The sequence below is a fragment of the Gasterosteus aculeatus genome, chromosome 9, assembly GCF_964276395.1.
Source record: "Gasterosteus aculeatus chromosome 9, fGasAcu3.hap1.1, whole genome shotgun sequence".
Classification (NCBI taxonomy): Eukaryota; Metazoa; Chordata; class Actinopteri; order Perciformes; family Gasterosteidae; genus Gasterosteus; species Gasterosteus aculeatus.
In genome coordinates this window covers 17,271,208-17,285,052 of record NC_135696.1, presented here as the reverse complement: position 1 = coordinate 17,285,052, position 13,845 = coordinate 17,271,208, and the positions used below count along the sequence as shown (strand labels likewise).

The window sequence follows — 13,845 nt, the reverse complement described above, 5'->3', positions numbered from 1 at the left end:
AGACGTTATGGATGTGCAGGAACTTCTAACAACGAGGCACTCGTTGAAAATCGTACAATTATCCAGGATTATTTGATCACTTTTACCGCTCCCACAGATTCAGCCGTGATTATTAATTTCTGTGTGTTTTTAAAAGCTTTCCCCCTCCAGTAGACAATGCTTGTACACAATAACACGTATGCGATATAACATGTACTAAATGAAGATGCTGCTGAGTTCTTGGTGTGCTGCTGAGTAAAACTAGCTGGATGTCAAAGTCTGATGAGTCTTAAGAGGTAAATTTAGAACATGCAGAGCCAAAGCTGCACTGGCTTTTAATAATTCGTGGCTTTGTGCATGAACAGTAGGTGTGTAGCAAGGGTCCATATGCTTCCGTCTGCATGTGTGTGCCCATCTAAAATAATCCTTGTGTGTTTTTGTGATCTTCTGTTTGCAGCCTCGTCACGCAGTGAAGCTTTTGTCAGTTCTGAAGTACATGGCGCACAGGAACGGCCCCGACTCATTCTTCAGCTTTCCAGGGAAGAATGCAGCTGTGAGTACACAACATGGTGGCAGAATTGCATCCGTGCAACGTATTTGCACAGATGACGATGAGCCGACCGCCGGGAAATCAGCTGTGCTGCTCTTTTGATTTCCTAGTAGATGAAAGATGAAAGATAAAAGAGTAGAAGAAATGTGCACAGAATATGGAACCCTGCCACAACAGACTCCCAAAAAGTACATTGTAAAGACTTCTATTATACATTAATGAGGAGAAAGATTGGACATTCAGTGATAATCTCTCCTGAATCCTTTTTATTGTAAATGCGTCCTAAGCTGTTTTCCTGTTAAACAGCCATTCACTGACCGTGCAGTTTTTCTCTAATTGATAAACATTGCACATTCTCTTATTATCTAGTGTGCTACTACAACACAGACCCTTCTCGGCCCTGAAGGGCAATCCTATAAAGTATATCCAAATGTATTCTGTCTTGGCTGTTCAGCTTTGGACTATTCAAATCCTGCTTTGAGAATTACAGTTGCACCTCGCCTGCATGTTGTTTATTTAAAACTTCTGCCCTGTTCTTTGTCGTCGAAATCTAAGCTGCAAACACAAGCTGTGTCCTTTTCCTGTCCCTCCTGTAGATGCACAATGTTTTCATTGAAGAACCAAACAACCTGCTCTAGTTGTTTTGGTGACCAAAACACAATGAAATACACATAATAGGATAATACGTTCAAAAGCATTGTTCATTCCTTTCAATTAAAATGTTAAATTGCTCTCCAGTTGTAATGTTTATTACACTGGAAGTTTACAGAAGCTTTTCTCTCACATGCACATGAATTGTTCACCACTTACAGCGAAAGGGTGTTCTGCAATTTTTCTTCCCTCTTCCTGCCGCAGGGTAGCAAGTAGCAGTTTGTTCATTCAGAAGTCAAGTATCCTCTCCCTTTAATGCATTGCATCTTTTTATAGTTTTATTAATACTATGTAGCCACCTCTATTGCCATGGTGGGGCGTCTAAACGCTATTGGTACTTTTTGTCAGCAGTATAATGTCCATAATTGTGCCAACAGTTTTTGTTGATTTTTTTCTCACAGGCTATAGCTCTGCCTCCAATAGCAAAATGGCCGTACCAGAATGGGTTTACGTTCCACACATGGCTGCGCATGGATCCTCTCAACAACATCAATGTAGACAAAGACAAGCCTTACCTGTACTGGTAGGTCAACCTGCACCTTTGTAACAAACTGATAAGGGAATTGCATGCTACATGGATGCATGCGAAAGTGTCAACATATGCATGTCCTCTTTATAAATTAATTTTAATACCAAAAATGTGCAGCCTCCAGCCTCACAGAAAAACGCTCTCTTCGTCCTTTGCTTCCTCCCTGAGGAGCAGAGGCTCAGTTATCTTCTTTTCAACCAATAATTAATTTCTGTCAAAAATCTAATTTATACAACAGGGATCTGTTAAGGCGTCTGCTAAAATTCTAAGCGAGCTTGATGGCCAAAGAGCTGCTTGAGAGATTGTGTAATAAGAGCTTCTCTTCAGCCCTGTCCCCTTTTAAAAAAAGAAAAATAGATTAATCCACTAAATCACACGCAGGGGCTGCAACTCCCCCGGACATGTGGAATGATGAGTCTCTGAGGTTGAGAAATGATTGTTTGTTGAGTCGTTGATACGATATTGCACCCTCTATCCCGCGTTGCCCGGTAGGTTGTCTGCATGAAATCATGCAACCTCACTAAAACTGTGTTTTTTTAAATTTTCTTTTCAGTTTTCGCACCAGTAAAGGCATGGGTTACTCTGCACACTTTGTGGGTGGATGTTTGATAGTGACCTCGTTAAAAACGAAGGGGAAAGGATTCCAGCACTGTGTAAAGTACGACTTCAAACCCCAGAAGGTACGAAAGGAACGTGACGCGAAGCATTCTCACACGCGACAAAGGGGAAGCCTGGAAATGTCGTTGTTGTAGATTCAATGGCACCATATGTCGGCACACATGTCAGTCGATAGCACACGGGCATCGGGGCACACATAAATCTGGACATGCTGTAAGACCCAACTGTCACATCTTACCTGGCTCTTTGGAGAAGCCAGACAAGAAAGAGGAGGAATGAGGGCGACGGGAGCGAAGGATTACCCGACACTCCCAGTCCCTTGCAGGGACAGAAGACCATCGCTGTGGATGCAATTAGAAACCGATAAACCTCCATGAGGACCTATAACTCATTTTAGTTTATTTTTCACTCTATTTTTAATGCCTTTTTTCACGTCTGGAAGAAACCATCATAATAACCTATTTTACTGGTAGTAAGGCTGAGGACGTGGGCGGGATCTTGAAACGTGATGGGAGCAGGCCAAGTGAATACAACATGCTGACTTATTGATATCTTGTTGTGTGTGTGATGAGAGCCCAGATATTCAGCAGCAGTTTGCACCTGTGAGAGTTTTGCTTATTTTTGTCTTTGCAGTGGTACATGGTGACCCTCGTTCACGTCTACAACCGCTGGAAAAACAGTGAGATTAGCTGCTTTGTGAACGGGGAACTGGCTTCCTTTGGAGACATCGCCTGGTTTGTCAACACCAGTGATGTAAGTAGCACCTCTGAAACATCTTTCGCGGATTGATAAGCGCACCGTAAGAACTACCACAAGACCACTATATGAATATCTGAATAAATCCTCATGGATAATGGATAAAAACAAATCTTAGACGTTTTTTCAGATGAGTCTTATTGGCTTTTCTTGCAGAGATTTGGATGAGAAAGTTGATACCGCTCTCGTGTTTGTCAAATTAATATTAAGCTGCAGCAGATTAATTTATTAGCTTTAAAATATTCTGGCTAAAATAAACCCACTCACATGGTGGTATCGTTCTTCACGTCTAGCGGAGTGTGATCTGTGATTGCTTAAAAACCCCCAAAATGCATGCATGGAACCTCTGGCCCGATCTAATTTTACTAATCCACCGGCTGTTGGATCAGTGTTCATCCTGTGGGTGAAAAAGTACAGATTTTTCAGTCACTTTATATCATATCAATTTAAGAACCAGATATTGCTTTGGGAGAGTATCAACTGTCTTTTTTTTCTCATCGGGCTGGTGGGGGGTTACCATTCTTATCATATTTTACGCCGAATAGTGCAGTGGAAGATGACGATGTACACGCACCCTGCTGCACTCCCACATCAGCATAGGAACTCTGTCTCTGGGATTGCTCTCTGTCAAGTGTCATTCTTTAATCAAATTTAGTTGGTAAATGAAAATGCCTCGACTCCTCGAGGTGTGTCTGAAAGCAAATTATCCTCTTGATTGAGCTTTTGCTCATATGACACTGACCATAACCCGAAGCCACAGTATGCTCACAGTGTGAGGCTGTGTGTCGCCAATCATCCCTCTGATCTTTCTGTCTACTTTTGGTCTTTTTTAAAAATCTTTACCTCCTCTCTTAATTCCTTACAGCCCTCCCTCGCTTCTTCTTTAATTGTCTATCTGTGTCCCCCCCCCCGCCCTCCCCCATTTCCTTCCAACATCCCTCCTGCTGCAGACGTTTGATAAGTGTTTCCTGGGATCGTCTGAGACAGCAGACGCCAACCGTGTGTTCTGCGGACAGATGGGAGCGGTCTACTTGTTCGGAGAGGCGCTCAGCGCTGCTCAGATCCTGGCGATCTATCAGCTGGGACCTGGTTACCAGGTCGGAAGCCACAAAGACACGTGGACCTACATTTACTTTACAGTCAATTGATGCTTGATAGAGATTAAAATTACCTTAATTAAACACGGCCACAGATGATTTACGTTTGATTTAGATGGTTGAGTCCATGAAGTGCTTCTTGGCAAAATCCATCAGCAATGAAGAAATATGCTCTTCCTTATTTTAATGGTTTTTGGTTTAAGGGCAAGAACTTACGGAAAGTCCTGCAAGCATATGTTAAACGTAACCTTAACTTTTTCATGTCATTTTGATCTTTTAGAGCAACTACATAAAAATAATCACAGGCTGGCATACAATAAAGACACAAAACACGCAGTAGCATTTTCTGAATTTGATACTAGTTTCTTGGATATTAAGACATTCATTTGTCTGTGTCCTTAATGTATAATGACTCCATGACGTTGTCTTCCACTAAATGTCTCCTACTTTCTGCGTTTTTCTGCTTCCTTGTCTTCAGGGCACATTCAAGTACAAAGCAGAGAGTGACTTACTGTTTGCCGAGCATCACAAGACCTTACTGTATGACGGCAAGCTGTCTTCCTCTATTTCATTCGCTTACAACCCTCGAGCCACAGATGCCCAGCTCTGCCTCGAGTCCTCCCCTAAGGACAACGCCTCCATTTTCGTCCACTCACCCCACGCACTCATGCTGCAGGTAATTATACCAACCTGATGCAACACTCGCCGTACAGCAGTTGAGTTCATTCCCCTCGGAGTTGGAGTAGATATGACTTTGATTGTCATTTTTTAATAATTAACCTTAAGTCACCATGATGCGAAGCAATGTTGGTGCAAATGAATTCCCCACCTGTACGCCTGCTCCTTCCCTCACATTGTTCATATATGTATGTACTCTTTGTTCTTCCACCTATGTGATAATGAAAGAAGCCCAGTTGGCATCTTTTTATTTTAGTAGTCTCATTAGGGCAGAGGTGCAAAAGTGCTGAGCTAGACTCACTACCTGCTGAAAAATGCCTTCCAGGTATCCTAACTGGGGAGTAGGAGACAGAGGGTTTAGTTTATTTAGTTTACAACTAGTCATGCGATTCTCCTGGTAGATGTAGGTGGTGAACTTTGAGGAGATTTTCCATTTGCTGCCACACACGTCCCAACACCACACATACAAGTATTGCTTTCCTTTCGCACTAATTGCGTTTTCTCTCATGCCCTCTCATCAAAGAACATCATTGGTGTGCCTTGGATGGGGGGTGGGGGCTTTTGCTGCCACGCACAACCATATGCTTTCTCCACCACACAAACGTGCAAGCAAACAGACACACAAATAAGAGCGGGACCCTAACAGTAACCGAAGCCCTTTTCTTACCCGAACATTAAAACAAAGTCTAAACGCTCCAAGAGGCTTTTGAAGGCCTCCAAAGGGAGGACTGGCCAAAATATCCCCGCTTTTACAGAAATGTCCTCAGTCTAAATGTTTAAAGCTCAAATTGGTCCTCACAGAGATAGCCGGACAATTCCACACACACACACACACACACACGCAGTTCACACACGCAGTTCACACACGCAGTTCACACACGCAGTTCACACACGCAGTTCACACAGTGTGAAATATGAATGAATATGTGACCTATATTTTCAGCTCTGCTATGCTCCAACATTCCAATCCTATAGAGAGGAGGATATTTTGCCCGGCCTCTGTTGATGTTACAACATAAAACAACACCAACGAACGCAGCAGACTGTTTTTAGAAACATTTAAAGAAAAGAAAATCCTCCCCCCAAATGAAAACAAACCGTATCGAGGTCGTGGATTGTATTTACCCTTTCACACATTGATGACCTCGTTTGGTTTTAGTACTTACTCTTAGTCAAAGATCCGTAAAGTCCTTTGCAATTTGTGCCTGTGATGACAGAAAGTACACTACAGCGTTGTAAAAAAAAATCTGTTTTATTTCATTTTGATTGTGCAACTGCTTGCAAACACTAAACAAATATGTCATCACATGGAACTAATTTAGTGCAACTGTTATCATGGGACATCGGACCCACTGGTGTGTTTGTTTCTGTAGGATGTGAAGGCCGTAGTGACTCACTCAGTCCAGAGTGGCATACACTCAATCGGGGGCGTGCAGGTGCTCTTCCCTCTGTTTGCACAGCTGGATTTTTGCCAGCCTTCCAGCCAGGAGCTGGACACCTCTGTCTGGTAACTACACACAAATACACTCAAATACATTGTGTGATGTTTTTTATTTTGTCCTTCAATGTATCAGTATTTTACACTGTGCATTGAACAATGTGATGTATTAAAAGAAGTATGAATATTGAGGCTTGTCCTGAATTTCCCCAATCTGTCAATTTTTATATATAATTGTCAATTTTAAATATACTAACTTCCCACTTCAATATTTCTTGACTATACTAATCGGGGGGGAACACAAAACACATTATTATATTTAGTATGTTGTCTTCTTTGCCTCGAGAGGAGCTTTGTCCAAGTCCAGCAGTATCAGATTTTGATATAATGCCGATCTTGAAAGACGTGAGGCCATCTCGCTTATGAATTTGCTACGTTGTTGTTCACGCTGCCCTCAAGGTGATGCCAACTAGAATCTGTCCTAACGCATTCTGGACACGGCACCCTCATTCAATCACGTTCCATGCAGGATATGCCCCTCACACTCGGGGCTTTGTCAGCAGCTCCCATAGATTATTGTCACTGTCTAATCTCTCTCTCTCTCTCGCGCTCTTTTTGCCTCTGTCTCCCTGTTGGCCTCTTAGCTGCACTCTGCTATCCTTTGTGATGGAGCTCTTGAAGAACTCAGTGGCTATGCAAGAGCAGGTCCTCGCCTGCAAGGGCTTTCATGTCATCGGCTACACTCTGGAGAAGGTGAGACAAAACACAAAGAGGCTCAGCTGGCAGAGAAATCCACGAGAGAGCCACCCTCCAGTGCCAGTAGCTGCACGTAATGAACCCAGTGCAGTAATGAGGCTGATCTGGATTCCCTCAACGCCACAGGCGCACACCAATACCAACGCTTAATATGAGACGGACTTGTTTTTCCTCAGCTGTATTTAGAGGTCACAGCTGGCTCGTGTGCTTGTTAGGCAGAAGGGAGCTCCTCCTCAGCTTTCTCTGCATGTGTCCTCTCCCTCCCCTTTTCGTGTTGTACCTCATTTACTCCTTTCTGCTCTCTACGTCTTTGACTCCTAACTGACATATCATCCCCCCCCTCCCTCCTCTGCAGTCCTCCAAGGTCCATGTGACGCGGCCCGTCCTGGACATTGTGCTGGCCTTTTCCAGATACCTTAGCAACTTGCAGAATGGCATCTTGCTGCTCAAGCAGCTGTGTGACCACATTCTGTTCAACCCCGCCATCTGGATCCATGCCCCTGCCAAGGTAAGATGAATACATGTGTGAATGTACACAGCGGCACCTTCTTCTGCATTTGGTTGCATTTGTAAGGATGGACATACACACACAGACACACAAATTGGTTACAACACCCAGACCGGCACAGTCATCATCACCCTCTCCCGCTGTGTGGCCTCGCCCTACATTTTTATTTTTAGTGTTTCAGAGTTCCTCTCAGATGTCAAGGTTTTCCCTCGACCTGTAGGCCAGTGATTGCTATTTAAATGAGAATGGCTTGTCTAGAACCCTCTGGGTATCACATTCTAAAAAAACGATGATTCCACTCGAACTATTGAGCCTATTGAGTCTGTTTTCTTACGAGCTTGTATCTTTTGCAGGTGCAACAAACTCTCTACACCTACTTGGCCACAGAGTTCATCAGCACGGTGACCATCTACAACACCATTCGCAGGGTGGGCACGGTACTTCAAGTCATGCACACAATGAAATTCTACTACTGGGTCGTCAACCCCCAGGACCGCAGTGGAGTCGTGCCCAAAGGCTTAGGTGAGCAAAAATATACACTGATGCAATAAAATACAGTTCTGTGTTCTCACTTCTGGCTTCCTTTCAAATACATGTACAGATCATGCAGGCCACGGTAGATTTCACATGTACATGATTAAGGACGCACACCCTTTGCTTTCAAAAGAAGCCCTAGATTGATCATTTTATGATGTCTTGCTTTATCCTCCTGAATCGTTGCTCATTAACCAGCAACTTTCAACAGCCATTGTTCGCCATTTGGGTTTTCAGATGGTCCACGGCCGAACCAGAGGGAGATCCTTTCTTTGAGAGCCTTTCTGTTGTTATTTGTCAAGCAGCTCATAATGAAGGTACGTTCCAAAAACCCAGCACAAACAACCAAAATAGACTTCTATTATTGAGTCACTTCAGGAATCTGGCACATTTGAATCCCACAATGTGTAATAATGGTATTGGTGGCAGATTTTTGTCCATTGATCTTTTTGTCCTCTGATTACGGCGGAGATGGAGTTTGATTTGTCATTAGCACCAACAAGACTCAATATGTATGAAAAAACAGCTGCAGCTTTAAACAACAGCAAGTGTAGGTTGACTCCTATTCAACCAGAAATGCTATGCAGATATCGTCTGGGTGATTAAAGTTTTTTTTATTAAAAATAATTTTTAAAAATTTACTATTTTTTATTACATTCTATTTTATTGATAAAATGCTGCAGTTAATATTGCATCAGGGTACCTTATTGTATTTCAATCAAAATATAATTTGAACTAATAAAGTAATATTTAGAAAGTCTAAATTTCTGCTTGGCATTTTTATAACTATTATCATGTTGGGATTAAATAATTGATTTTGGCAGGAGGTTTTTCTGTGTAGTGCTATTGTATGTATTCTTCATCTCATCATTTTAGAGAGAAATGTTCAATGGATGGATTTCCTTCTTTGGTCATCATGTTCTCATTAGTTTGGATTGTTTGTCTTTGCGAAGCACTGAGTCGCTCCTAAAATACGATCTCGGTCAAATTTACAAATACTGTGATGGAAGTTGCGCCGATGTCTCGATGTACTATCTGTTATAGTGGAGTAAAACACCGACAATTGTGATCAGTGCAATTATTTTTCTAGGATCATGGCGTGAAGGAAGACGAGCTGCAGAGTATCCTCAACTACCTCCTTACCATGCATGAGGTAGGCATGTGCGTCCTTGTTCATACAGCAGCGACCAGCAGATGGCAACAAAGCCCCACTCTACTGCAATGAGTCCTCTCGGCCAACGAAATACAGAGCAAAAGCAGACTTATGGCTGCGGCCAGAGGCAGCCTCTGTGCTCCTTGTTAGTTTTCCAAGTCTGTCAGTTAGACATCCTGACAGAAGGGGTTTTGTTTACAGTGGAGTGATGCATAACAAATGAATCCGTCAGCAATGCAGTGGACCGTGTACGAATGCGCGGTGATTACAACGTTGCCTGGAAAAGCCACCGACATGTAGCAGCCCTTCGTTTTATAGAGCGCATATTGTAATTCTTTAGTTCAGATGCTTGTGATGTAATGCAGTGTTTCCACCGGGCCTTTCCTTCGGACATTGTTGCTGCCGCTGACATCACTAAACATCACGAGGACGCCATGCAGGGAATGAGGCACATTTGTTAGCTTTTGTTTTGTATTTACATTTGTAGCTGAATAACCATCCCCTATAAATAAAGACACCCCCTTAAAAGCCCACTCACTTGAGTTCCACAAGGTGCTGTATTTTTAACTTTGCTCTTCGTCTGCAGTACAAATGCCCCAAGTCTCCCCTTCTCTCTCGCTCAGGATGACAACATCATGGACGTACTGCAATTGTTGGTGGCTCTCATGTCCGAACATCCGGGCCCGATGGTCCATGCCTTCGACCAGCGCAATGGGATCCGGTAATGATGGTTTTCTTTAATATTCTTTAATTAAAAAAACCCTGATAAATTTAAACAATTTTTGGCTTCTATATTTCTACATATCAATAAATAAATAAAGTATTTTAATTTTCTTTCTCCACAGTGTGATTTACAAGCTTCTGGCCTCAAACAGTGAAGGAATAAGAGTGCAGACCCTCAAAGTGATGGGCTACTTTCTCAAATACTTGCCACCAAAGTAAGTACAGCCACAAACTGAAATCGCCTGTGTGTAGTTTAGTAGCTGCAGCAGTGCAGGTTTGAATCCGGCCCATAGCTTAATGCCTTAAGGCGTCCATTAGCTCTCCCCTTTACAGTATTTGCTATGACAAAGCCAAAATGGCCACCACCAATTATTATTTTTCCAACAACCCTCAAGTCGAAGGAACAGAAAAAAACAAGCACAGTCTTGGGATCCGTTTTTTAGTCTTGCGATCCAGATGCAAGATTGACAGTGAGACTATCTGCAAACAGTCCACAGCTTTTCAGCTGATTTGCAGCTAAGATTAAGAGCTGATCTATGATCTTCACCAGAGATGAAAGGAGTTTTCTGTGAAGAACCGCTCTGACTTAGTGAGAAGAGATTTTTTCTTTCATTCTTCCATGTCGGCTACAGATGTCAACCGCTGCAATAATCTGACTAATCAGAAACTCCACATTTGTTTTGTGTAATTTCTACCAAAAAAGTTTGGTATCTTGTGACATTTTCAATATAATTTACATTTTAAGGGAAAAAGGCTGTGCTCTCGCAAACATACATGTTTACTGACTTACCTTGGACCTCCTAATGTCCTGATTAGGAGGAAACCCGAGGTCATGCTGAGTCACGGCCTGTTCTCGCTGCTGACTGAACGCCTGATGCTCCACTCGGGCCAGTTCACCATGACGACCTACAACGTGCTCTTCGAGGTCAGTCTTCATCAAATGCTCCAGGCCTCGGCACGCACAGCTGAAATAATAAAACTAATAAAAAAAAATAAAAACCCTGTCTTCAACTGCATGCCACCATGTATTGTGTAACCTTTTGAACAATGGTCTTTTTTTATTTTTCATTTTTTTAAATTTCACTATTCAACCTGACAGCTTAATTAGTGAGTTGAAACGGATATTTTGTGGCCGCCCGGCTGCAGAAACCTAATTTGAATGTTATTCGGTTGTTGACTATGTGATGCTGAAACACATACAAAGCTTTGTGCATCCATAGTGTGGTTTGTGTCTCTGTTATTGTTGAGGCCCATGTGGATGTTTATGACTTGAATTCTCCCCCCTCCACCAACCCCCCTCCCTGCCGCTAGATTCTTACAGAGCAGATCTGCACTCAAGTGATCCATAAACAACATCCGGACCCCGACTCCACTGTGAAGATTCTCAACCCACGTAAGTGCCTCCTCTGCGCCACACTACTCTCCTAAATCATCCCCTCAGCCTCCCCTCCACATACCTACTGCTCCATGCTCGCCGAGAGGAAATCCCCCATGGAGCTGTGCGATCGCTATATACAGCCAAACAAATGAACAACATCAATTTCGCAGCCAGAAGGGTATTTTCACACAACTGAAGCTCTGATGTCATGCATTTCCCGAGGATGAGGATTGGTGCGCTTTGTGTGACAAATATACACATCTGCTAGTTTTATTCAGTGTGTGAAAAAAATATGTTTTGGGTATGCATTTAATACATTTAATCAACTATTAAATTGCATTGAATAAAATCTGGAGGTTATTCTTTGCAATGCATTTTCTTTAATCATACATTAATTCAATATTTGTATGTACTTAAAATATTGAATTGTTTAATAGTTGTTGTAATATTTTAATAGTTAATTAAAGAAACCTGCCCGTAAAACTTAAATAAGACATATTTAAATATTTGTTCTATCATAACATGTAATTAGACATAGTTTTAGTAATGTTATTTATGACTTCATGGCATAGCTTTATAATTCTTTTTTTGTGCAGTGCATCATTACTAGGAGACAGTCGAAGGGGCTTTTTTCATATGCGGCAACTTAATAAGCCGAGAGAGCGACTGTAGGCTTTGATCTCTGCTCCCATCTTATATTTACAGGCCATTACTTCCCTCCAATTTCACGTCAACTCTTTTCTTATGTTAAAATGTTCATATTCATTTCAGCTAAGAAAAGAAAACGTATCCCATTCTCCTTTCTACCGATACATACGTGCACTTTTTTCTTGGACACACAACTTTAATCAGCTTGAAATCCAAGCACTCGGTATAATCACAACCAAGGTTTACTTCCAACCAGCCTTAATCGGACAAGGTCCTGCTGAAGTCACACATTGATTATCTTCGGCCTTTGTTGTGTTAAAAACTCTCCTACTCAGCCGTCCCAGACAGGCGGTGTATATCATAGAAACCTTGTATGGGGTTCTACGTGCGAGCACAGTCTATGGAACAGAGCGGCGGTCTGTTTCCCCTTTGCCGTGCATTCCCTTGATTTAATCTGCGACAAACTCCCAAAATGGCCCCCTGATTGCAGTCTTTAGTAACGTCAGAGCCAATCAAACAAACCGAGGAAGTACCGTTTCCCACAAATTAACTCGAGGGAAGGGAACCAAGAGCAAATGGAAAAAAGAAGGGAATACGCCATCCCTCCGTCCTCATTCCCGCTACATGCTGGGGTAATTTTCTGGCGGTAAAGGTTCAGCGACTCATAATTTGAGTGACTAAGGCGTAGAAACAACACAACCGTCTGTCGGGGCAAAGGGGCATCGGTTAGCGCCAAGGACGAGTGAAATCCAAGCCCCCGTCGTCTCTCCACTCAAAGTAAATGGACACTGACATTGTCTAGATAATTCGTCCAAACAGTCCGTCTCTTCGGTTTAACCGAAGCCGAGTCTTCCAGTAGGGCCCGCGACTCTGTTTGAAACGACACCAAAACCATTACTGTAAGATAAAGATCAATGGCCTGGACCTTTCTTTCTTTCTTTCTTTTTATGCTGCGCTGTTGTTTTTCTTACCACAGACAAAGCTTTTCAGGTGTGCACGGCTGGTAGTGGAGATGGTTTCTGACACAATGTACCATTTAGTTGTTGATTTGTTCCCGAAACCAATTGTTTTAAATTGTTTTCTTTAAAAATAAAACTTGTACACTGATGCTTTTATTTGATCTGAACAGAATTATTTTCATATTTTCATTACAGCATTTAGTGTAAAAAAAACAAACAAATGTTAAACGGACTGGTATGTTTCTAATATTTTCTAGAAATTCTGAAGATAATAGCCGCTCTGCTGAAGACCTCCCCCTCCTCCCCCGAGAGCATGGAGGTGCGCAAAGTCTTCCTGTCCGACATGATCAAACTGTTCAATAACAGCAGAGAGAACCGCAGGTAAGAACCCCTCCACCTTGCGGGTCGGAGAACCACAACCCTCCCCGGTCCGCGCCACACATTGCCCGTCCCCCTTTTTTTGTTTCCAGGAGCCTGCTGCAGTGCTCGGTGTGGCAAGAGTGGATGCTCTCTCTGTGCTTCATCAGCCCTCAAAACAGCGAGGAGCAGAAAATCACAGAGATGGTGTACGCCATCTTCCGCATCCTGCTCTACCACGCCATCAAGTACGAGTGGGGCGGCTGGCGGGTCTGGGTGGACACCCTGTCCATCACCCACTCCAAGGTCAGAGCACTCATTATAGCCACACGTCCTATATATACACACACACACACACACACACGTGTGCACACACGGATCAGACAAAGCTTTGTTTATCCTCCTCTGTGGATCTTCTTCTATCTCCCCATAATTTTTTAGTTTAGGTTCTCTTTGTTTTAACTCACACGCTCTTTATCTCTCCAGTGAACACACACACACACACACACACACACTTGCACACTCACATCTTG

General features: G+C 42.8%; 1 protein-coding gene across 8 annotated transcripts in view; it reads left to right on the top strand.

Annotated features, from left to right (window-relative positions):
• Positions 1-13,845, top strand: part of lrba (LPS-responsive vesicle trafficking, beach and anchor containing) — a 147,404-nt gene that overhangs the window by 17,343 nt on the left and 116,216 nt on the right. For all 8 annotated transcript variants that reach the window (XM_040187221.2, XM_078109148.1, XM_078109146.1 and 5 more), the window contains exons 4-21: positions 437-532; positions 1,582-1,703; positions 2,263-2,389; positions 2,961-3,080; positions 4,034-4,180; positions 4,659-4,856; positions 6,232-6,365; positions 6,941-7,049; positions 7,408-7,560; positions 7,914-8,082; positions 8,332-8,411; positions 9,185-9,247; positions 9,871-9,968; positions 10,093-10,185; positions 10,787-10,895; positions 11,282-11,363; positions 13,213-13,336; positions 13,426-13,618. In XM_040187221.2, the coding sequence (XP_040043155.2) occupies positions 437-532; positions 1,582-1,703; positions 2,263-2,389; positions 2,961-3,080; positions 4,034-4,180; positions 4,659-4,856; positions 6,232-6,365; positions 6,941-7,049; positions 7,408-7,560; positions 7,914-8,082; positions 8,332-8,411; positions 9,185-9,247; positions 9,871-9,968; positions 10,093-10,185; positions 10,787-10,895; positions 11,282-11,363; positions 13,213-13,336; positions 13,426-13,618 (2,217 nt within the window). The remainder of the gene's footprint in view (positions 1-436; positions 533-1,581; positions 1,704-2,262; positions 2,390-2,960; positions 3,081-4,033; positions 4,181-4,658; positions 4,857-6,231; positions 6,366-6,940; positions 7,050-7,407; positions 7,561-7,913; positions 8,083-8,331; positions 8,412-9,184; positions 9,248-9,870; positions 9,969-10,092; positions 10,186-10,786; positions 10,896-11,281; positions 11,364-13,212; positions 13,337-13,425; positions 13,619-13,845) is intronic.